Source organism: Mauremys mutica, chromosome 1 (assembly GCF_020497125.1).
Source record: "Mauremys mutica isolate MM-2020 ecotype Southern chromosome 1, ASM2049712v1, whole genome shotgun sequence".
NCBI lineage: Eukaryota > Metazoa > Chordata > Testudines > Geoemydidae > Mauremys > Mauremys mutica.
In genome coordinates, this window is record NC_059072.1 from 302,244,131 (window position 1) to 302,269,662 (window position 25,532).

The 25,532-nt window shown below is 40.6% G+C and overlaps 1 protein-coding gene across 1 annotated transcript; it reads left to right on the plus strand.

Moving 5' to 3' along the window:
• The first annotated feature begins 56 nt into the window (after nt 1-56).
• TNFSF11 (TNF superfamily member 11) lies at nt 57-25,094 on the plus strand. The gene is made up of 5 exons (XM_044983427.1): nt 57-323; nt 6,721-6,888; nt 16,721-16,769; nt 16,849-16,947; nt 23,310-25,094. The coding sequence occupies exons 1-5, from the start codon at nt 90-92 to the stop codon at nt 23,729-23,731; spliced, it is 972 nt and encodes a 323-aa protein (XP_044839362.1). The 5' UTR covers nt 57-89; the 3' UTR covers nt 23,732-25,094.
• Nucleotides 25,095-25,532: the final 438 nt, after the last annotated feature.

Genomic DNA, 25,532 nt, shown 5'->3' on the forward strand with positions numbered 1-25,532 from the left:
CCCCAGGTTATAAGAGCCGCCGCCCGCGGGCGCCGGGCGCTGCCGAGCCTGGGAGCCTGCCCGCGCCGGCCGGAGATTGCCGAAGCGCCATGCGGCGCGCCAGCCGAGACTACACCAAGTACCTGCGCGGCTCCGAGGAGCTGGGCGGCAGCGCCCCCCACGAGGGCTCGCAGCAGCAGCCGCAGTCGGCGCCGCCGGCCCATCCGCACCCGCCGCCACCGCCGCCTCCAGCCTCCGCCAGGGCCCTGCTGGTCCCGCTGGTGCTGCTCGGGCTGGGGCAGGTGGTCTGCAGCGTTGCGTTGTTCTTCTGCTTCAGAGCCCAGGTAGCGTCGCGGCACCTCTTGTTGGCACCCCCGCGCCGAGGCAGGGCGGGTGGCTGAGCAGCCCTGGGGCACAGAAGGCGGGAGGGGAGGACGTGGGGGCTGGGTGCCTCTGGGGCGGAGGAGACCCCAGTGTCTGCAGGGTAACCCGGGGCTCGTGCGCTCCAGCGCCCGGGGGATCTGCTCACTGCAGGGGTTGGGTTATGAGACACGGGCTGCTTCTTTACACTTACTCTCCAGGTGCTCTTGATCTGAGAGGGCTGGAAGAAGGTGGGCTCCAGTCAAGGGAGTCGTGCCCTGGGGGGTGAGCTGGGCAAACTGACTTTATTCACTTCTCACGTCTAGTTGAGGACAAGTTAGTTTTGCCCACTTCTGTTGCTTACCACTGCCCCGCTGAGTAAAGGGGGCCATCTGCCATGCTTGGTCCATGTATGCCACACCCGGATGCTTAGTTTTGCCCAGGGGTGGGAAAGTTTAGAAATAGGCATCATAATAGGATGGTGACTCCGTTTCCAAGACGTCCAAAACATACAGGTAAATGAGATTTCAGAAAATAAAGGGAATAATCTAAACTAGGTTTGTATGTATGTATGACCCTAACAAATAGTAGTTTTCCTGTTGCACTGAACAAATAGGGCCTCTAGACTGAAGTCTGCATTTTATTTAAGTTATCATTGGCTCCCCTTTGGAGAATAACTACTTGCAAGCTACTATATTAAACTTCTTTGTTTAAAACCTCTTGGCACTTCCAGCCAACAGAGTCCATTAGCGTTAAAATTTAGAAGAATTGTCCCAGGATTGTCTTTAGAGACTACCTTCCTTGTGAATTTGATGCTGCTGCTCTTCACTGTGGAACTTGGTGTATAATGGCTGGCATGGGAAAAGATACCTTCTGTAACTTGTTAGCTTATTTCCCAGGAGAGGAGAATTAGACTGCCCTACTAGGCCGCAAAAATATGGCAAAGTAACGTTTTTGATTGGGCAATGCTATGCACATTAGATCTGAGCTGCAGAGAGATAGGATGGGAGGGGTCAGGCTACAGTGTTATGCTTTCTAGTGGTTTAAGCTTTTAGAGATTATTTTTTGTTCTTGGAAATTACACTGCATTGGTTGGATTCACTTACGTATTTTTTTTTTTTTGGCCTGGTTCTGTGAACTTTCTCAAAGGAAGTGGGGGGCTGACGTTTGCTCTTTCTCAGGGGTAAAACAAAAGATTGGGCTCTTTCACATTTGCAAAAAAAGGAGATTACTAGTTCAGAATAGATGAACTAAAGATGCTGTAGAATCTGATATAAGTTTTACTGTCCAAAAACTGGACATATGTTTTAATTAGGGTGTTAAGAAGTTTTTATATGTGTAATACAAACAGTAGTCTGTCTTCATAGAAATGGTGCTTTTCTTTTTTTTTAATTTGAAGTCAATTAAGAAGTGGAAATCTATTTATTTTTCTTTCAGGTCATACTTTAGGTAGACAGAATCGTTCTTGGGCCCCGGGACAGACAGGATACATTAACAACAAAATATATTCTAAATCTAGGCCACCTACAGATTGGATGCAGTGCAAATGCATGCACATTTAAATAAGTGATTGAAATAAAACAAGTGACAGTTCCAAATTTATTATTATATTTTTATATTTGTTACTCGCACCTACTTATTCATTCCTTTCTATTTTCAATTATTGCCAACGGCTTTGTGTTTATTAGTTACCTTTAAAAGATATGTATGACCTGTTCCAAACTTATACATACTTAATTGACTATACCTTAGCAGAGTGACAGTTCATTTATGGTACTTACTGTAAAGTAGGTTAGAATTACCTGTGTTCTTGGCAGTGAAATAGACTAATGTATACAGTAACTCAGCTTGTAGGGTGAAAAAGTATTCTCTCCATTATAAACCCATTGAAACATCTCCACTAAGACATCTTAACTTATAGAAAACACCCAATAGTATGTTAATTAGTATGCTATGAAGTCATTGCAACTAAACTTACTTGTCAAAATAAACAAAAGTCAAGGATTCTATATGACTAAATGTCTTTTTTTCCCTGTTTCTGAAGTAAACAATGTGAAGTAGTCTGTGAGGTTATACAGGTGTAACAAAGGGCAGAATTATTCCCATGGCATATACATTATTGTTTAGTTTGCATAATGTAAAAACAGCAATATAAATATAATTCTACATTTAGAGCCTGATCCTCTAACTGATATGAAACTCCTATTGACTTATAAAGGACTCAATCCTTTATTTTATTTGTAAATCTGAACTAGTTCCAAAATATCTGAATGACCCAACTTGATACTAGATTTTCACAAAGTATTTCTCTACAGTTTGTAGACACAATGAGACTTCAGTATTTTTTAATGTCATCTCTCTCTGTATGGAGAAATAGAATAGTTCACATAAAATACAAGAGAACGTCATTAATTCACACTATTGAATGGTAACCTATTCCAGATTTTCAGAAATTTTGATATAGTCAGAAAGGGAAACAGAAATTATGCTGCCTGAGAAAATGCACTTACTCATGCAGAGCCTGATTCAACTCCATGAGATCAATGAAAAGACATCCATTGACTTCACTGTGAATTGGAGCATGACTTTTGACAAGTATGGTTTAGATTATTTATGATGCTGATGTACTTCATAGTATACTTACGCACCTTTTAGTATATTTTAAGGTAATGGCAGCTTAGCAGTAGGAATCTTCAGAGCACTCTTCTCAAAGATGCTGAGCTACTAGTGGTGTGTAGATTAACCAAGTGTGAATTAGAACGGCTTTACTGAATATTTGGAAAAATATACCTTTTAACACAAGACTATTTCACAAGCTTTTTTCATATACCAAGTCTTTCAGATTTCCGTTACTATTCTGTGAGTAACTAGTGGATAAATGAGAACTGGCTTGTGTAATGCTTTTTGAAAGTGCCACAGAAGAGGCTGTTAGGGAAAGCAAAAGTGAGTGGCGAAGTTGTTTGGTAGATTGGAAGCTGGTTAAAAGGCAGAACAGCTGCAGGAATAAATGGTCAGTTTTCAATATGACAAAAGGTTGTTGATGGTTCCATACAAGGGCAGATTGAAAAAAGTTTTAAATAAAATATTTCAATGAAACTGACATCTTTGGAAATAAAAAATGTTTCAATTATAAAACTAAAACTTTTTCCAATTTTCATGAAAAATGTTTTGGATTTTGTTTCTTTTCCCTTCTCTTCCTTTCCCCTCTTTCTCTTTTGGCCACTAGAAGAAAGGAGAGAAGGAGTCCAAAATGAAGCTTTCATTTTTTTCCAGAAAGCTTGAAATTTTTCAAACAAATGTAACCATTTTTTACCAGCTCTTTAAATAAATGTATTCCTTTGGACTGTGTGTGTGTGTAGCGGGGGGTTCAGTAGGGTGACAAACTTTACCAATGACATAATATGTAGGTTAATCAAAGCTGCAAAAGATTGAGGCACTTCAGTGGGGCATAATGTACTAGAATGACGGGCCACAGGTTGGCAGGTGAAATTTAGTCTAGACAAATGCATGGTAATGTATATCAAAAGGAAAAGTATGAACTATTCATACATGTTTGTAGATGCTACATTGTGACAATTTGATACTGTGGAGAGCTTAATGAAAACCTCAACTCATTGTGTGGTGATTGTGTGTTTGTTTAAAAAAAAAAAAAAAAGCAAGCTACCTGTTAAAATATGTAACAGATAGGATAGAAAATAATACTGAAAATATTGTAGTGGCATTCTTTTGACCTGAATATCAACAAACTTCTTGGAAACTATTTTGATATTTGATTTTGATTGTATGTGTGATTAATCCCCAGTGCCTTTCCTAAAAAAAGTCTTGTCAATGATTTCTTGCTTGCAGCTTTATCTACCCGTCCTCTCTCCCCCAACTCGGTGTAATGTCTATTTGATGCTATGGGAATTTGGTGACTAACTTTTATAATGTTCCTCTGATTAATATTGTGGATTCCTATAACTTCTGTTTAGATCTTTACTCAGGCAAGCTAATTTTCAAAAACAATAAAAACCGTATGGGAATGGTAGTGGGTGGGTGAGTATTCCTTGAAAGACTGCGGCAATCAACTAGGTTAACTGACTGCCACAAATCAAATGTTCTCCCTGAAGCCCTATCATTTTCTAGCTTCACCAGAATTATTTAAACTAATCCTGCACATCTTTTCAGAGCCATCAGTAATCACATAAATTTCTCAGCATATCCCCATCAACCTTTCCAACTACATTCGTAAAGATCTTCTCCAGGGTATTGTCCAATAGCATTTAGTAAATGGGGTACTAAATTAGAGATAATCCAGCTAAGTACTTTAATACAATCCATTGTTGATCTTGTTCAAGCAACATTCCATTTGACGCACATGATTTATTGCCTATTGTGATGTCTATGAAGCTATGCTGCAGATGAACTTGACTTGCTGTATAGCGGATCTGGCCTCTACAAAGTTTGATCTCCTGTGTTTGTGTTACAACACCCATGTCAGCTTTTTTCAGAAGCTTTTATTTTGATTACATTAAAAACTGCAGTAGTAACCTGTTGGCAGTAGTGGTTGCCACTGAAAAGTAAACATATACTTGAAGTTACTATATAGTAGATAAGAATTTCAAGGGGGGGCTACATGAGTTAGAAACTCAACTCCTGGTGAATAGCCCTAATCCCTCAGGTCCCTTTGATAATTCCAGACTACATTTATTTTTCACTGCAGTTTGGTATCTATTAGTAAAAATTAATTTGTTTTTAAATGGCGATCACTATTCTAAAATTCACTCTTGATCAGAAGTTTTTGTTTTGTTTTTGTTTTAGGCTAGCTTGAATCTTTTTCATTCTCATGCTTTAGAATGCATATGAAGGAATTCATTTGGGGTTTTTGGCTAGCAATTCTGAATCCAGCTAACTTTACCTCTGGTATTCCATTAAGTTCAATACTTTCTTTAACATGCTTTCCACTGATCATACACTACATTTGCATGGCCCTGTGTTCCCTCTTCTTCAGTACAAATGATACATATTTGTTTTTGCTTGGGCTCCTGAGAGAAGGCTGCTTTATTTTCTTTTCTTCAGTATGTGAAATAAATGGTTTTATGATTGAACTCTAAGACACAGTGCTTACAATATTTTAGGTTCCAGTCACTCTTTAAAATGTAGAAAAAGAGCTGCTGCAAATTGGATGGCAATAGATTCTAATCCTATGCTTCTAAATCTTAACATATTTGATTCAATCACAGAACTTGGAGCCTAACAATACTTTTTAAATCTTCAGTCCATCCCTCTGCTAATGTAGGAGTATTCTCCATAGTACATTTTATGGTGGGTTTTCTAGCTGAGTTTGAAAGTTCCAAGTATTGGGCTTCTACCACATCCCTCAGGTGGCTGTTCCACAGACCAGTATGTCTGGCTATTGAGATGTTTTCCCTGATACTTGGCTAAGTTTTCTCTTTGTTCATTTCACTACATTTCTAGTTGTTATAACCTCCTTGTACTATGCTCAGTAATTCCTCTCCCTTCATGAGGTTTTCACCCTTCAAGTATTTGTAGACTATTAAGTTTTCTCCACATACTTGGTTATCACCTAGCCATGCTGATATGTATTTAACATCTTTCCTTATAAATCCCTCAAAGCTACTGATGATTTTTGCAGTGCTGTCCCAAACTGCTTCAGTTTGTCAATAAATATCGTGGTGTACAGAGTTGAAGGCAGTTTTTCCTTGTCACATATCAAGTAGAGAGAAAATTGACTTTACCACTACAAATTTTTGTTCATCTTTTAAAGCTGTTTGACATAAAGACACTGATCCATGTACTGGCATCTTCTAAGCTTGATTAATTAATTTTTTATGTAATTGCCCAGAGGTTAGAGTTGGCGCAAGATCATTCTTCATGTGATCAAGTTCCAAATTTACTGATTCATTCCAAACTTATTAATTTTCATGATCTCTGTTCCATTTGCTGCACAGGCAAAGTATAGAGTCCCTTTCAAGATTTCATGGAAATACTCTGTCCTGTTATCCCATGTCCTACAGGTATATATCCCTAGGAAATTTGGGAAAAAAAGGATGAGTAAGTTAAAATAACGAAGTCCAGCACTTAACAGCATAGCATAATGCATATTAAAAGAAACTATTTTTTCATGCTCCTACTATATCTGAAAGTCCTTATGAGTTTATCTGGTGTGATTTACTTTAATATAAGACATCTGTGTTTTTGCTTGCCATTTACTTATTTTGTGTGAATAGAAGTTTTGTGTATTGAGAATATATTTTATAGCAGTAAGAGGTACGATTAGTATGACATTGCATTGAGTGGCATACAAGTGTACCTTTGGATTATACAGAGTTAAGGTCTATTGGACAAACTTAGATTATGGATTTCTTAAACCTATTTCAGATGGACTCTAACAGAATTACAAAAGAAGACACTCGCTGTTTCACAGCACTTTTAAGACTTCAAGAAAGCACAGATTTGCAAGAGGCAACACTGGAAAATCAGGAAACAAAATTAATGTCCGAATCATGCTGGAGAATAAAACAGGCTTTGCAAGGAGTTATGCAAAAGGTGAGTGCACCCTCAGAATTTAACTAATATTTAAACTTAAGTGAGCTTCTGAAAACCTGGAGGAGGGGGTAAGTTTTTAGGGGGAAAAAACCTGTTTACTATTTCACATAGAACTAGTGGTTGCATTGTAATCTTTAACATCTTTGGTATTTTGTTACATTTGTTCATGAGCCCCTTGGTAGTGGTTCACCATGTCTGTATGCAGACTAATGGTGCTTTGACTAGCATTTTTCTCTCTTTATTTTGTTTAAAGAGGGGAAAGTTTGGATTCACACTAAGAGGAAAAACAATGTTTGTGGTTAGTTGATTGGCCAATTTGTCACTCAGGCTTGTCCAAATGGTAGTAATTTATCCCAGTTTTTGTATAGATTTATCAGCATTTTGGTTTTGAAAGAGCTAGAGTATCTTTATTTTTTTTACCTCCAATCTTCCTGATTGTGTCCCTGGTGAGTCGGATGTGACGACATTCTTTTGCCAAACAAGATTCCCAAGCAGAGGGAAGGTGGTGGGCAAGCAAAATACCAGATGGAGGGCATCTACTCTCATTTCCTTGTGGAGGGAATGGTGCATCTCTCCTTTTTTTCCCCCCTTTGCCCTCTGTGCATGGAGTGGGATTTCAGCAATGTGACTCCCCCATGTGTGAGAGCTAACAGCTCCTGTTCTTTGCACAGAGAACTCAGTCTTCCACATGCCAGTCTCTCTGTTGTGTGGGGATTGTTCCTCCTGAGGGAGAATGAGAACTCTGCTCAGTGGTGTCAGCTCCCGCACTGGGCCTACAGAGTGTAGGATAATCTTATAGCAGTAGGATAGTGGGATAATGAAGACAAATGCAAGATAGTTTGAAGTAATGCAAGATGCATAGCAGTCTTCTTACTTTACAGTAGCTGAAAATATGGTTATGTCTACACTATGTGCCTTTTAGTGACACAGCTGTGCTGCTACGTTCGGGGGTGCATTTTTTTCACACCAACAACAGACGTTTTGTTCAGTTGTATCTGGCAGAAAGGGGCTAAAACTAGACAACACACCTTTTAATGTAATTTTACAACAGTTGCATTGTACACATGGAGTTGCACACACACCCATTAGCAGATCCTTTTTGTTAATGAGTCTGAACAATGTAATAAGGAAGTCTTGATTAGCATGATAACTAGGTAGCGCCTGCTTGGCATTTCAGAGTTACAGCCTTCTCCCAAACGCTAAGGGCACGTCTTCATTGGCAAGGTTAAAGCGCTGCCGCGTCAGCACTTTAATGTGGCTTATGTAGTTGCGGGCGCTCTAAAAAAACAAACAACCCACCTCCACGAGGGGCCCAGCTCCCAGCGCTGAGAGCATGGATCCCAGAGCTGGTGCACTGTCTATACTGGCACGTTACAGCGCTGAAACTTGCAGTGCTCAGGGGGTGTTTTTTTTCACACCCCTGAGCGAGAAAGTTGTAGCGCCGTAAAGTGCCAGGGTAGACAAACCCTACAGGGAAATTAGTCAGATAAAGTCATTAGCCATAATGGGGGTGTGGAGGAGAGGGGAAACTGGACAAATTTGGTGTACCTGTCACGATCAGCCAGGTTCCTAAGGGCAATTTATGCTTTTGATCTCCGAGCACATTCATATGAGTATTTTGTGCTATTTCAACTTAATTGCCCTCTAATAAAGAATTTATTTAAATACTGAGAGTGCTAAATCCTTGACTTCTCTGTTTTATAATAGTCTCATGTGTCAGAATCCCTTGGTCCATTACTTCTTTGCTGCCTTCATCTGCCCCATGAATTATACCACAGGTTACATGAAGGTACAGACTATTTTTGTCTGAGGATAATTGTGCAAACTCCCTCAGTTATATGAACTCCTGTACATTCTTAAGATTTCAGATATTTTTCCCCTTCCATCCATCCAGTCTGTCTCCTTCAAAGACTATCAGGAAAATTTGGATTCAACTGTTGGTGTTCTCCTAATATATGCTGAAATCATCCACAATCTACTTTAGAGGGGGAAAAGGGAGTTAATGGCAAGTGTTTATATATGTATTCTGTGAGCATACTCTTCCAGGGAGTGCATTACTCTTCCAGGGAGCTCTGTGGTTGGAGTGTATAGTTTCAGTAAGTGAATGGGAAGCACTATCTGCTGGTCATTCACTGCTGGTTAATCAACAAAGGCATTGGCTTTAGTGAAAGCTGCATGATCTGTCATCCTGACTAGAGGTTGAATGACTAGGATGATTATTTTGGTTGATGGCCATTAGAGAACAGTAAAATTTCTCTTGCCAAAATAATCTGATTTTGAATTTATTTGAACACATTAAAAGAGAATGTATATATGAGACACTGGGTAACCAGGTCTCCATCCTAGTTCATTCAGCCCTATGTGTTGACACTGAGGGAGGCAAGTCAAAATAAGAAAAATAAGTGCTAACTTAGCCTCAGGTGCATCTCTTCAGCTGAACGAGCCTATATCCCAGATGTTAAAGGGCCAATGTCAAGGTAAAAATCATGGGTCGGATTCTGTGGCTTGCACCATCTCCATCTGCACTACTCTGACAATGCAAAGTGGCTGGAAATTGGCTGGATCTCTCTATTGGTTCTAGCCCCTGGTATAAGGGGTATACCGGGGGCATGGATGGAGAGTGTTGCTTTCCCAAGTTCTCTAGGTGCAGTTTCCTATCAGAGAATATTATCCCATGTGTGGATTTTAAAAACATACTTCCTTATTTGCAATACTAATTATACAATAAGTTACTGAAATGCAACACTTTAAAATCTAATTAACTTCTTGTCATTTATGATTTTTTACTTCACTCAGTTTGGCCAATGAAAATAGACTAATCAGTTTCATGTTCTATGTAGCAGGCTGCATTTTCTAGTTTTTTTTGGTGCACCGGTATGTATCTGCATATGTTCCTTACATATGTATAGATTAGTGTTTACTTCCACAACAGTGACTAATCTGGAAGTATTTTAGTGCTCCCACTAAAGTCATTGGGAGTTCCATTGCAGGATGGGGCCCAAAACATTTTCCCTCTAAAAATACTCATAAAACATTTTCTAACTAAATCTAATATTTATGCTGGTATTACTTGACACATTCTTGGGTGATGGAACTGTTGCTTAGAGAGCAGCATGTTCAGGGGCATTTAAACTATTATTGTTTTACAAGCATCAATGTATTATGGAGTTGTTCACCCTTAGTGTGGTGTTTCCTCATCACGGACCGGATTCTGATCTCAAGTACCTGTGCACATCTGGAGTAACTTTGTTGCCATCAGTGGAGTTACTTTAAATTTACACTGATGTAGCTGAGATCAAAACATGGTCTCACAGCTTTAGGTAGACAAGTAATATAATTTTCTTGTTTGTGGTTGCATGGCTTGGCTTGGTTGCTATTTTCTTTCATGTAACCCTAAAAGCCCTTTGGCAGTCCAAATACACTGACCACACTTTTTATAAAGATTATCATAAGTCTGGCAGTAAAGAGAGAACGACAAACACATAGCTGGGGTCAGTCCATTAAGTAACACTTTTTTGGCAGTGCTCCTGGACACTGGCAGCTTCAGGCCTAAACTAGTCTCCCACATGGCAACAAAACACTTCGCTGCTAGACCTCCAGGATGGCCCTTATAAAGACTTTTATGTGCTTAACAAACATTCTAAGCACATGTGGTTATTAACAAAGTGCTTCAGAGGCAAGGTTCAGAGTTGCAAGTTGTCCAATATTTGTGATCCTGATCCTGCAACCTCTTCTGTAACAGGTACTGGGAATACACATATTATTAAGAGTTACAGGATTGGTGTCTTTAATGTAACTTCTGGAGAATTCTTCAAACTGCTAAATTTCCTGCAAGATGATCAGAATATCTTCCTGGTATCAATTAGTTTTAAATGAACAGAGGTAGTAGCATTAAAGATAGCACCATAAGGGATTACTGTAATATATCTGAATGTCAAAAGGGTCCACTTAGGTTTCAAAGGCCTGGAGGCTTTTTCAAACATATTTACATCCCTTTGTTCGAGACTGTGGGAAGGGAAATTGCACAAAGCCTAAGAGAATAAAATTATACTAAACTCTAGAATTCATAAATTCATTTAAAATAGTTTTCTATAAATAGTAATATTAGATACAAATGTTCATAAGTACAATTAGACTTAGGCTCCTATGTCAGTTAGGTGCTTTTGAAAGTTGTACTCGTAATTTTAAGTCTGATATCTAGCTATCTACTGAAGGTAAAGCGTTGCATCCTTTTGGAAAGTAGAATTCTCAGCTCTCCAGGAATATAAAACACCCTACCCCTTGATGGCTTGTGAAATGTTAGACCAGCAATCTGATGTAAACCCCTTAAAACAACCTGCTTTTATAAATGCTAAAATTGCTGTACTGTTGTGATGTTTTTCTGCTGGGCTGTGTGAAAACTCAAGGGGACCTTTACTGAAAAAGTCGTTCTGATTAATAAATAAAATAAAGTTAAAAAAAATCATAATATACCAGAATAGTCTCAGTAAAGGCTTTTTTCTGTTTTATGAAAATAAGATCTTTGTAAATGCATCACATTGTTAAAAAATTCATTACATTACAGATTCATTTGGTTTTGAAATGCTTGCCTGGTCAGCACTGAAGATTTTGGGGGCATTTAATACTTGCTGTAGAGCAGTCTAAATTGAATTTCTGGCTTATCATTGTGGTGGTTGCTACATGATTATAGTAAGCCCAATCCTAAAAACATGCACATGCTTAATTTTACTACTGTGAGTAGGCCCATTTTAAATATAGAAGTGTCAGCGTTTGAAGGATCAGGGCCTTAGAAAGTTTGAGTAGGTGACTGCCTGCAAAAATCAAAATATGGTCCATTGCATTTTTAAAAGGAAATGACATATTTTGAAAAGGAAATTATAATAAACTATTAAGATCTGGAACATTGCTTATATCTGGGTTTAAGTATACAGAGTAAGACTGAAGTATGTAACTGTGACCTGAAAATTAACCTATAACTGGGAGTAATTTGGGGTGTTAGCTGTGTTCTATTCCTGCTTTGTGCAAATCCTAATTGTACTCAGTTTGCTGTAAATGTTACTGAGGCAGAATCTTAAAGTGAATACATCTGTGACAGGGTACATCAGTGATACTCAGATCTCAGTGGTTCAGGAGCCAAATTAGAGATCAGCGTTACCCAAATGACCCACAGTTGTGAGAATTCATTGTTTCATTTACTGTAGTACTATATAGTCATATTTAACCAGTATGACAGGAAATACTTATTTTTATTATCTCTATCTCACACAGCAAAATGACTGATCAAGTATTATTTTATTAACTACAATTGGTTAATATAGTAATATTGAAGTGTCACTAGAGGAGATTTTGGAATTAATTGATAAACTCAACATTTAACAAGTCACCGGGACCAGATGGCATTCACCCAAGAGTTCTTAAAGAACTCAAATGTGAAGTTGCGGAACTATTAACTAAGGTTTGTACCCTGTCCTTTAAATCAGCTTTGGTATCCAATGACTGGAAGTTAGCTAATGTAACACCAATATTTAAAAAGGGCTCTAGAGGTGATCCCAGCAATTACAAACCAGTAAGTCTAACATCAGTACTGGGCAAATTAGTCGAAACAATAGTTAAGAACAAAATTGTCAGACACATAGAAAAACATAAACTGTTGAGCAATAGTCAACATGGTTTCTGTAAAGGGAAATGGTGTCTTACTAATCTATTAGAGTTCTTTGTAGGGGTCAACAAACGTGGACAAGGGGATCCGGTGGACATAGTGTACTTAGATTTCCAGAAAGCCTTTGACCAGGTCCCTCACCAAAGGCTGTTACGTAAATTAAGCTGTCATGGGATAAAAGGGAAGGTCCTTTCATGGATTAAGAACTGGTTAAAAGACAGGGAACAAAGGGTAGGAATTAATGGTAAATTCTCAGAATGGAGAGGGGTAACTAGTGGTGTTCCCCAATGGTCAGTCCTAGGACCAGTCCTATTCAATTTATTCATAAATGATCTGGAGAAAGAGGTAAACAGTGAGGTGGCAAAGTTTGCAGATGATACTAAACTGCTCAAGATAGTTAAGACCAAAGCAGACTGTGAAGAACTTCGAAAAGATCTCACAAAACTAAGCGATTGGGCAACAAAATGGCAAATGACATTTAATGTGGATAAATGTAAAGGAATGCACATTGGAAAAAATAACCCCAACTATACATACAATATGATGGGGGCTAATTTAGCTACAACGAGTTAAGAAAAAGATCTTGGAGTCATCGTGGATAGTTCTCTGAAGATGTCCATGCAGAGGTGGTCAAAAAAGCAAACAGGATGTTAGGAATCATTAAAAAGGGGATAGAGAATAAGACTGAGAATATATTATTGCCCTTATATAAATCCATGGTACGCCCACATCTCAAATACTGCGTACAGATGTGGTCTCCTCACCTCAAAGATATACTGGCACTAGAAAAGGTTCAGAAAAGGGCAACTAAAATGATTAGGGGTTTGGAGAGGGTCCCATATGAGGAAAGATTAAAGAGGCTAGGACTCTTCATCTTGGAAAAGAGGAGAGTAAGGGGGGATATGACAGAGGTATATAAAATCATGAGTGATGTTGAGAGAGTGGATAAGGAAAAGTTATTTACTTATTCCCATAATACAAGAACTAGGGGTCACCAAAAGAAATTAATAGGCACAGGTTTAAAACAAATAAAAGGAAGTTCTTCTTCAAGCAGCGCACAGTCAACTTGTGGAACTCCTTACCTGAGGAGGTTGTGAAGGCTAGGACTATAACAGAGTTTAAAAGAGAACTGGATAAATTCATGTTGGTTAAGTCCATAAATGGCTATTAACCAGGATGGGTAAGGAATGGTGTCCCTAGCCTCAGTTTTAGAGGGTGGAAATGGATGGCAGGAGAGAGATCACTTGATCATTGCCGGTTAGGTTCACTCCCTCTGGGGCACCTGGCATTGGCCACTGTCGGTAGACAGATACTGGGCTAGATGGACCTTTGGTCTGACCCGGTATGGCCGTTCTTATGTTATGTTCTTAGTAGAAGCATACTGATTGGTTGTTAACTTAGATTGGTTAATTATTAAATCACACAGTGTTTTAATACCATGTGCTCCAAAGATTCACAGGAGACACATTAAAGAGCCACTTGCGGCTCATGAACCATACTCTGAGTATCACTGGGGTAGATGATCGCTGCCTGGCATTGTGCCAAAAAGTGATTAGTCTCCCATGTCAGATACCCCTGAAACCACTGTTGGGATTGTAGAAGAGTGCAACTTCATGAGTGCTTGACTATAGTTCGCTGTACAATGAAAGAAATTAGTCTTTGTATGGTCTCTCAAGAAGGATGTAATTTGCAGTAACTATACTTCCTAATCAACTGGACAGTTAACTAATCCCTTCAAACAAACAAATCTAGGACTAAATAATCATGTCCCCAAATTACACAGAATGGAAAAATTACCAAGCAAATACTTCCATGACTCTGGAGCAACACAGTAAAGAAGGGATTATCCCCTCTAGGGAAGGAGGATGGGGGCTGGCCGGGGGTGGGTGGGCAGGAGGGGGCTGGAACCAAAGGGTACTAATCTCATGGATGCTCTGAAAGAAAGGGCATCCTCGCAGAGGACCTGTCCATCATTATGCTTTCTAGATCTGCCCTCTCATGGTGGCATGTCCTTTTCAGGAACCTTGTAGCTATTGGCACAAGGGAATATTCAATGCCCACCATTGTTGTTCTTACCCCTTCAAGTGAGGTAAAAAGGTCTGTGTGGGTGGATAAGAGGTTGGTGCTGTAGTTCATATTGCCACAGTAGATCTTTGCTTGCATCCAGTCTTCTCTGTGACTAAATCACAGCTTGTGCTGACCCACATATTCTAATAACTGGCATGAGAGCAGAACCACCAGTGAGGGGAAGGGGGCTGAATTAACTTTCCCACCAACATCGGGGAAGGAATGCTTTGCAACTTCAACAAAAATAAAATTCATCTGCTTCTTTGCTCAGCTGTACAGCAGAAAGTATCTTATCTATAAACTCATCAGCATTTCAGCACAGCTACTTTACTTTGATAGTCAGACTATGACTTTCATGCTACTGTGGCTTTCCATTTTGGTTTAGCATTTAGACGCCTACTGAATTATGCTCACTTTCCCCTTTCAGCAGATATCTACACACACAGAGCACCTTCATTTAATTGTGGTTACAAAGTTACATAAAAGCAACATTTCCTTGATATTTAGAATTGGTGTTACATATCAAACTCCACAAGATGGCAGTAATTCAGAATACAATAGATTATTGCAAATTTAGATGAATAGCTAGGAGATCTGTTGCAAATAATATTGAGAATTGGAAGAGAACAAACAGTAAAAGAAATAATAATGCATTACAAAATGCATTTGGTTCATTTATTTTGATAGTCCCTGTCCCAAAGAATTTAGACTAAAGGATAAACATACATAAAACAGGGACACATTGAAAAATCTGAGATGAGGGATTGATTAAGATGTCCACATCATAAAACCTCTGATTATCATTTATTTGTATTATCATACTATCTGGAGGCCAACTAAGGTTGGAGCTCCTTTGGGCTAGGCACTGTACAAAACCAGTATGACAATCTCTGCTCCAAAGAGTGTGCCGTATAATTACACAACACAGACGGTAGGAGAAGGAAAGTTTTACCCCAGTTTTAGCTGGGGAACTGAGGCACTCTGAGTTTGTGACTTGCCCAAGTTTGCGAAGTGTGGGGCAGAGCTGGGAACTGTACCTGGAACTCCTGAGTCCCAGTTTTGTGGCTTACTCACAAAACACTGCTTCCACTTATTAAAGTTACAATTTCAGTATCTACTTGCGAAGAAGATCCGGATGGAAATAGATCAGGACTGGAATGTTGGGGAGTGACTGTTCAGGAGCAGAGGTCCATATGTGGCAGCTTAAATATCTCTTGGTTGTGCTATGCCTGGCTCTGGCCAATACATAGCTTGTTTTCATTAGCATTGAAATTCACTTACGATTTTAATGAACACTTGTCCAGGCTGTGATTGGGCCTTGTATGAATGTGCAAGGTGCCTTACCCATCTCATTCTTGCATACTCTACAAAGGGCCAGGCAATCCCTTCACTCATTTGTGTGCAGGGACAGCTGCCTGCTGATATCTCTAGGGCACAAGCCCCATCCCAAAGGAAGAAGCATCATTGTCCTTCCGCAACAGCCCACGTAAATGGCTGGTTGTGAAGGAGAGAACTCTCTGCAGCCTCCTAAGCACCCATAAAGGGTGATGCAGTCAACATGCTCAGCCTCCCTGTATTCTTGTGACTGTGACTGCATGCTGCCCCTGTATGGCACAGTCTGGCCCCAGGTACCTAAATTACTCCATATTGCACAATGTTCAGTGTGGCAAATATTTACTTTACTTTGTTCAATACTTGGTTGTTCTGATCATTTACACTTACAGAAATGCATTTACTCTAAGCACAGTGACAATAAAAGGTTGTAGCCATCCTTTCAGCACGATCTTCAGTTTTCAGACAGTACCCCTGATAATTGTATAGTCGAAGATACTGTGAAGTAATTATAAACACCATCATTCCTGTTTTCCTTTTTTTGGAAGTATTGGACATAGTGCCCCCATTATAGAAAGGAGTTGATTCTGGTAAGTTGACCCTTGTAGTCATGTTTTATGTCCTGGAAGGTTGAAAACATATATTCCAGACACCTGAATACACAGTGATGAAAAATTATTTCAACATTATGTAATGTGATCTAATAAATCATCTGCAGTACAGTACATTATTGAGGACATGACAGTATAGAGTAATAGCTCTTTTTCATTTTAGGAGGTACAGCGCATCATTGCTGGAAGAGAGCCACCAAGATCAGGAAAAGGTAACAAGTGGCTTATAATAAGTATTTGAAATCCTACTAAATTTGTTTCTTTTGAGTTAACATAACTTTTTATCTCTAGTTATAATGGATGCACCATGGTTTGATCTGTCCAAGAGAAGCAAGCCTGAGAAACAGCCCTTTGCACATCTCATTATTGATGATAAAAATATTCCAGCTGGTAAGTTCACTTTTAATCAAATATTTCTGTAAGAACGTTTTGGCTGCATTACACAGTTTTGAGCAATACATAAAGCCCTGGGAGAAACACTTTCAAAAGTGGCTGATGATCAGGACTAGCAGGAGGATGAAATACAAAGGGATGGATTTTAAATTGGAAGGCTGTAATTTTGTTAACTTGAATGGAGGTCTTATCCCCCACACCCAAATACCAGACATTGGAGTGCAGTGTGGTGCTAAATGGCCTCTGTGCCAATATCCAGGTTTGAATCTAATCCTTAGGACTCAGCACTCCTTTGGATTTTCTTGCTTTTCTCCTCAAGGGGGAATGAGGGTACACATGAAGGGCACCTCAGTCTGTGAAGCCTTAAGGTCTCCTCTTCTTCCTCCAGACTAATTGGGGCCACCATTCTGGGTATTCTGTTTACTCCTGGGAACCTACCTCTTTGAGTCTCACTTGCACTAGACCTCAGATATGGTGGTGCCAGCAGATACCCTGCAGTGTGGTGTGGGCAAGCTATCTGCCACCCATCAGTCCAGTCTGTAAGTTCTCCCAACCACATCAGTCCCTGTGTCTGATAAACATGCCCATTTTTCCTGTAATGCTTAGGAATGCCACCCCTGAATCTTCTGCGTGTGATATCTGTGCCATCAGTGTTCACAAAGACTCCGACCTTTTGGTTCATGCTTTTCCAGGCCCAATCCACAGTAGCAGGGTTGATTGCTTCAGTCATACCCACCTTGTGAGCATTTCAGTACAACCATGGTTGGTGACCAGCAACAGCTGGGTACTCTGGCTGATGTTCCTGTTAACTCCCGAGTCTCAAATCCACCCCATCTAAAACCCAAGATCACGTTCCCTTCAGTGAATCTTCAAGACAGATGTGATTGCCCATCAGGGAGCACAGAAGAGGCATGCGCTTGGCCTACAACATGCTGCTCCTCCTAAATCATCAGAGACAGACAACTCTGCCCTGAAAACCCTTCTGTGACTTACCTGCTGTTTTCTTTCCCTCTTGTGGGCTCAGGTGTCTGCAAATCCAGACATCTGCCTTTGTTCCCATTGTAGGGCAGGCATAGGCTAGAACATTCCAATCACGAGTCCAGTCACCTGGACCCTTCAGATAATCAAATGCCTCAGATGTTGCTGCACTGGTCATAAATGAATGCATGCCAAATTTTTCTGGTCTGCACCTTACACGCAGACTAACACCTTTCTCAGTATTGCAGCAAATGGATATCTGGTCAGGTAGCTGCCATTGCCATGTGCAATACAACTTCTGGCTCTTGTGCAGGGCCCAGAAATGTTCCTATGGCTTTCATTGGCCATACCTGTTCATCTGGGCATTCTCTTAGCTCTGTTATGGCTCCCCACTTCTGCCTGTTCAGCCTTCGACCCTTATTTCACCTGCCCCTCTGCCAGTCCTGTTCATGTCTGGAACTGTCCCTTGGTTTCCCAGACATGATCTTACCAACACTAAACGCTACAAACGCTTAGAGCAATGCCTCTTCCCCGCCACGATCATACTCTGGAGGCAAAGCTTCGACTGACCTAAAAGATCTGTTGGGCATCTTCTATGCATCCTTCACATTTGGACCAGCCTTCCGAGAGCTTCTTGACCAAGAATCCTCTAATAGATCAGCAAATCTCACCAGCCTGCAATGAAATGACAGGCCGGGGAGATTACCTGATGTGGTGGATGCTGCCGGTCTGTGTACTAACGACTCTGTATATCTAGTCACCTGGAATGGATGCTAAATGTCAGTGAGGCAATGGAGTTTTCTGTCAGTCCTAGCAATGTTAGGAGCCATGGCTCTAGAAAAAAATAAATCACTGGCAATTGGTCTTTGGTGAATGATGCTAGCTCCCTGAATCCATACTATTGTCAATACTGGGAACATGTTCTTTGTTGAACATCAGAATATTTTTCAACACAACACAGATGTCTTTAGCTGTCAGGTTATCCCACCAAAAATGAATCTATTGGTTACTACATTCTTCACCCCAGTGGTGACTGCCACCAATACTGGAAGAAATCTCAGTATACTTCTTTCTAACCTCTCCTGAGGCCATCTCTGGGCACACCAAGTCCTTCAATCATATGTTCTAAGTCCAACTACATCTGGCACATCTCATTGTATTTGTAAATGGGAACCCAGCATCCAATGGGATCACCAAAATGATACCCCCTAAAACTATTCCAAAAATTCCTTCCATGCTATCAACTAACCCCTCATTTCTTTTAATCACCCTTACAAAGCATTGAGGTTCCTTAACTATTATACCCAGAATCTTCCAGTTTACACACAATTTAAACAACCCATATATACCTATAACCACTTTGGAATAATTTATTACCTTGATCACCTCTACTAACACCCCTAAATTATGCTGTTTTATACCTTCCATTGTATCCTGATTCCCAAGTATATCAGCCTCCATGAGAGAAATGGGGGAGCAAGGATTTTGGGTGCCTTAGTTTGTGGGTCCCCAATATGAGAACTTAAAAGGGCCTAATTTTCACAAAGTGCTGAATACTCACCCTCTTAAATTGGACCCTTTAAAGGTATCTCAAGTTGAGGACCCCAGAATTCAAGCCCTCTTGAAACTCTTGACCTGAGAGCTCCACTAATTTGACCACCTAGAAATATCAGGATCTTGTTCCTGTACAGTTATTACAGAGCTAGAATGATGTAAGAATCGCCATCAAGTCTACTGTGACTAAGCCATACCCTAGAGTCTTGAATTCATTCAAGCTTTGAGTTAAGCCTATAAGCACATAAGTATTTGGAGTATTTTCCCACTTGTTTGTTTTATGTACCTCAAGTACAATACACGTTGTTATGCTATAGCAAAAATGCACAGTTATGTTGATTTTTTTTCTAGTTTTCCTTTATCTCAAGCTAAAACCATGTTTACTTTTTATTGCCTGTTTTTATGAAATTTGCGGTGCCCAATAAATTAAATGTGGAAGAAATATGAAGCTGTCATGCAGGGGAGATGGGGAACCTACTACTGAACTTTCCAGACTTAGTTTTCAGATACTGTTGTCTATTTATTACAAACATTCATATGGTTCCCAGCTCTATAATCTGGCTGAGTTTACATGGTAGACACTTTATGTACAAGGAGCTAATATCCCATGTCCCCCACCTCCACTCCACAATGTTAGAATGCATTGATGAAGACTAGTAAACCAAATAAGAGAATTGATAAGCCAGGACAAAGAGGTGCATCTTACACTAGTTTATGAATAGGCCCAACCTTAGCTTTATGTGTATTTCCAATAGTAGTGAATTCCATTGGCAAAGAGGAAATCTCTCCCCCTCTCCTATGTGATTTGACACACATTACCAGCTGATAAATTAGGCACGTGTACACATAGTTCACATAAAAACATGTCTGTATTTCTTTCCCTCCCTCCAACCTCTGCCCATTTTTGTTTCATTCACCTGTTGCATCTTGACCAAGATAAGCTTTTCTGGGCAGGGACTGTCTTCTTTAACTACATGTACTAGGCACTGTGCAAACAAAGGAGCCTTACTGTGGCCTCCTGGTGCTACTGCAGTACCACTAATAGGGTTCTGGTTTGAAGAATGGTTCCTGTGAACCTCACCTTTGGGACAGTTGCCTGTGTTCGTATGGGACACTAGTGGGTCAGAGGGAGAGGTCATCGGAGATGGCTGGTTGGCAGGACAGGAGGGCTTTGTGGGTGGTAAGCATTTTTTTTAAATTCAGTGCCATAAATATGCATGGCTCTTTAAAATAAAAAAATCCCTCCACCAAGGAGCTCACCATCTGTTAATTGTTAACCAGCACCTTCAATTGCATACAGAAGTTTACTGCCAGCCAGATGTTGCTGCACTGGTCATAAAGGAATGCATGCCAAATTTTTCTGGTCTCCACCTTACACGCAGACTAACACCTTTCTCAGTATTGCAGCAAATGGATATCTGGTCAGGTAGCTGCCAATGCCATGTGCAATACATCTGGCTCTTGTGCAGGGCCCAGAAATGTTACACAGTGTGTTACACAGATGTATTTGCTCCTCCACCTATCTGGATTGGTAGGAGAAATAGATTAGCATAAAGTTAGGCAAGTGCAAGTAGAGCAGCAAGCAGAGGTGGCTGGGAGTCATTGACAATGTCAAAAATCAGCTGAGAAATTGAGAAGAACAGACAAAGAGGACCATAGACTTGGCCAGGAAGAGGCCATTGGTGACTTTATAGTGACTTTAATGGAGTGGAGAGATGGCAAGCAGACTTTAGGGGAGTTGGAGGAAAGAAAGTTACGACTGTGTATGTGGGAAAGCACATCCTAGGACCGGGTGGCCAAACTTACTGTCCCTCTGAGCCACATACAACAATTGCCAGGGCTTGGGGTTTCAGTCCTGCAGGGAGTGTGGGTCAGGGCTTCAGCCCCCTGGGAGGTGCCTGCACTGGCTCAGGGCTTTGGCCCCACTCCTGCTGAAGCCCTGAGTCCTAGCAGGCATACCGTGCAGGGCTGAAGCCGTGAGACTCCCCTCCCTGCTGGGTAGAAACCAGAGGCGACCCAGGGCACATAGGATCACATCCTCCCTCCCCCCCTTTGTGCTAGGGTTTGCTGGACCCACTCAGTTACATGTTGCTGCTGGGGCCCCTCCCTGCATGGCTGCTGCAGCAGCTGGCAGGCTGGAAGCTGCGGCCCTGGGGAGAGGCCGTGGCTAACAGCTGGGAGCTGCAAGGAGAGTTGCTGCTGCCTCTCTCCCCATGGAGCTAAAGCAGTGACCCCTCTCTGCAGCTCTCCGCTGTTTGCTGCTACTTTTCCCTGGAGAACTATCACCTGGGAACTGCAGGGGGGGCGGGGGCACTGAGGGTAAGGGGCGGCATACCTGGTGGGCAACTCAAGCTGTTGCAGGGGACCTTTAAATTGTGGGGCCCCTCCCATTCTCAGTAGGCACCAGTTGTCTCTGGCAGGAGCCCTAAGCCCCACCACCCCACCACAGGGCAGAAGTCCCAAGTTCCCCTCAGTCTGGTAGGTAGAGAAAAAGGGGGACTGCGGGGCTCCATAAGCCACACTTTAACTGTAACAGTCACATGCAGCTTATGAGCTGTGGTTTGGCCACTCCTGTTCTAGGAGCTTGGAGACAAAGGATTGAGGGAGATGGGTAGTGGCTACTGGTCCAAAAAAAAAAAAAGCTGAAGAAAAGGTCCTAGATTAGGGAGAGGTTGACCATAAGGGTGCGGAAGAAGATATGGCATGGAGCAAGAAAAGTCAGGATTTGAGATTAGTTTGGATACTACGAGAAATCTCTCTGAAATTAGGAGGAGGACTGGGAGGGGCAGAAAACGATGGCATTGTTCAGAGAACATCTGTTTTGGCTTTCAAGATATTTTGAGAATCTCAGCTGAGGAGAGACAGGGAAATTATTAGTCAAGGGGGCTGCAGATGTAGGAGTCTCAAGAAGTAGATTTGTTTAGCAACGTAAAAGGCAGAGGTGAAGAAGGGAGAAACTTTGTACCTGAAAGTACAAAGTCATTGTGGACTTTTTTTTTCTCCGAGGTGCTTTGCAGTGTGAGAACAGGACAGGGTGGAGGGGGAGGGCATCGAGATAGAAGACAAGGTTACCATTCGGTGGGACAGCCACTGTGGGAGTGGGTACAGACAGAAGAGTGGAGTTGGAGGTGGAATCAACAGATGAGAAGCAGAGAGATGGAGTTGAGTACTGTAGAAAAGCTGAGTGAGTCAGTCTTGAAATGAGTACACGCTTGGGTTGGTGGTGAGTAATATTGAAACAAATTATGTGGCGATGGAGAGCAGTACTTGGTAAAGTCCTGATTAGTTATCAAGACAGTGGTTACCCTGATTATATCAGATAACTATAAATTATATTAATACTAACCAAAGCATTTAAGAATAAATAGTTAAGGAGAGCAAATGTTTTTCCTTGGCCAGTGCAAAATCCACTCTGAAGTATGTTAAATAAACATGTTTTTTATTTTGGACAGTTTTTAGCAATTGATTCCATATAGGGTTTGCCAAGATCTGATTATTGGTGAAACAAACCTCCTATCCTGATTCATGCTAATAGCTGATGCTCCAGAGTAAGGGTGGGTAGAAACAGCTAGTTAGTTGTATTCACAAGGGAAGAGGAAACTACTTGTCCTTTGTGGCAATTGGCTTATATCCTAAAGCCTGAGACTTATTTGACCTTATCTTAGCCTTTTGGCTACAGTGTCTCTCCCCTTCACTTTTACCCTTTACCTTAGCTTATATAGCTACCTTTGTTATTGACACTAAAAGTCCAGCCAAGGTATCTCTTTTAACTTTGTAGAAAATGTTTGTGAACAGAAGTAACATTCTGCTAAACCCTTTTTCCCTAGGCACACGCAAAGTGAACCTTACATCCTGGCATCATGACAAAGGCCAGGCACACTTATCGAATATGACCTTCCGTGATGGAAAACTAATAGTCAATCAAGATGGGTTTTACTACTTGTATGCCAACATTTGTTTTAGACACCATGAAACTTCAGGAGACCTAAGTAGAAGAGGGCTTCAGCTGATGGTGTATATGATTAAAACAAACCTTAAAATAAGACGCTCTGATGCCCTGATGAAGGGAGGAAGCACCAAATATTGGTCAGGAAATTCAGAATTTCATTTTTATTCTGTAAACATAGGAGGATTTTTTAAACTAAAGTCTGGAGAAGTAATAAGTATCCAGGTATCAAACCCTTCATTACTGGATTCATCTCAAGAAGCAACTTATTTTGGGGCATTTAAAGTAAGGGATATAGACTGAGTCTTGATATTGCCTGTAAATTAATATGTATTTTTTTAGAACTTTTTTTAAGTTTGATGGTTATATAGCTGGGCCAGAGACTACTGGGAGACATGATTGGAAAAAAAATCTTTAGGGCCCAGTTGCAGTAACTGTAGGCAGAATATAACTCTTCAGGTTGAATTTTGCCCTAGGATTGCTTCAGAGAGATCCCCAGAAAAACACATTAGGGTAACATTACACAATGGGCTTGATTCTGATCTTACACCGGTTTCATACCTGTGTAACTCCACTGGCTCCACTGATTTTTACACTGATGTAACTGAAATCCGAATCAGGCCTGATGTTCTTGTGTCTTTGAACTGCTAGTTCTAAATTCCATCCTGACATGCTGTTACCCTGTTGACTTCAGTGTAAATATGGGACAGGGCAGAATGTGGCCATAGAATTCATTAGGGGCTCAGTCTTACAAGGTGCTGAGTGCTCTGGCCCTGATCTAGCAAAGTAATTGAGTTTGTAGTAAACTTTAGTATGTAACTAGTCCGATTTAAGCAAGTGGGGCTATGCAGGTACTTAGAGAAGCATGTGCTTGCTTTTGCTGAATTGGGGCTAGAGCGGTCAGTGCTTACAGGAATGATCCCTCGTTCACACCATATGTGTTGTAGCTAATCAGGTACTACATTTGGATTATTTAGAAAGGGCTCTTTTAGGGGATCTGACTTTACAGTTTACTTGCAGTTATAGAAGACCAATTGCAAGTCTGATTAATTATCATTGCACATCCAATTACAGATGAAGAAATCTGAAGTGTTAAATTCCTTTGAACTGTTACATTGTGCCAGAACCTGCAAATACTTTTTTAAGAGGAAAAATATGTATTTTTATAGTCTGTAATATCTAAAGTTATAGTTCAGATGTAATGTTTTGTGCAAAAAAATTGTAAATTATATTTGTCCTATAGTGTTTGTTACAAAATATTTAAAATCTCTTGCTGTTGTATATTTAATGTTTTTAAACTGTTTTTAATGTATGTTTAACTGGTGCACTTTGTTAATCCCAATGGGAAAAATTGCAGCTAAAAGATTGTTTGCAATTAGCAAATGTAATATATTCTTTCTTTTTAACTTAATAGATTTCTGTTAAACTTTTCAGTATTATAGAAAATCAAACTGTCATGAACAATTAGACCAGAAGGTTGGTCATCAGATCCTTTTCAAACTGGGAAGGTAAAAAGAGTACATAATAGGACATAGAAATCTCTCAAGAGTATTTATGTAATTATTGAACATGCATTTTTTCCTACAGCAAATTGTAAAACCTGTAGTAGAATTTTTGTACAATACCAAACATGTTTTTACACCTCTTCAAAGGCTTATTTACTGAAGCAACCAAGCTGAATTCAGTAGCAATTATTTTATATTGTACAATAAACATTTCTTTTGAATGTTAATATTTTGTTACAAAATACATTTCTAAAGAAAAGAAACTGCGTGGCTTATTTTTTTCCCTCTTTTTTCATTTTTGTGCTTCTGTGAGTGATTGAGGTCTGAACCTGGCAAGTGGCAGTGCCCGGGTGTAGAGGAACCCAAGCCCTCCCTGCTCCACTGGGTTCTGACCCAGGGCGCTGTGAGTAATAGTTCAAGGGGGGGCAGGCACTCCTCTGCCTGCTCCCTGGGTCACTTCCTACTGTGTCTTCAGTTCCTCCATTAGTGCCACTGGTCTGCATCTGAATTTCCCTGCTGTCCCCTCAATCAGTCAGTTGTGGTCCATCATTCCTGTCCGCCATGGGCGAAGGGCCTGTGGCGGCTTGGTGGTGGGGTCT

What these genes read in the sequence shown, in the direction of transcription:
- TNFSF11 (XM_044983427.1), top strand. Translation starts at nt 90, where the DNA reads ATGCGGCGCGCCAGCCGAGACTACACCAAGTACCTGCGCGGCTCCGAG. An exon ending in GCCACCAAGATCAGGAAAAG is followed by an intron (nt 16,770 to 16,848) that starts GTAACAAGTGGC and finishes TTTTATCTCTAG; the next exon opens with TTATAATGGATGCACCATGG. An exon ending in TGATAAAAATATTCCAGCTG is followed by an intron (nt 16,948 to 23,309) that starts GTAAGTTCACTT and finishes CTTTTTCCCTAG; the next exon opens with GCACACGCAAAGTGAACCTT.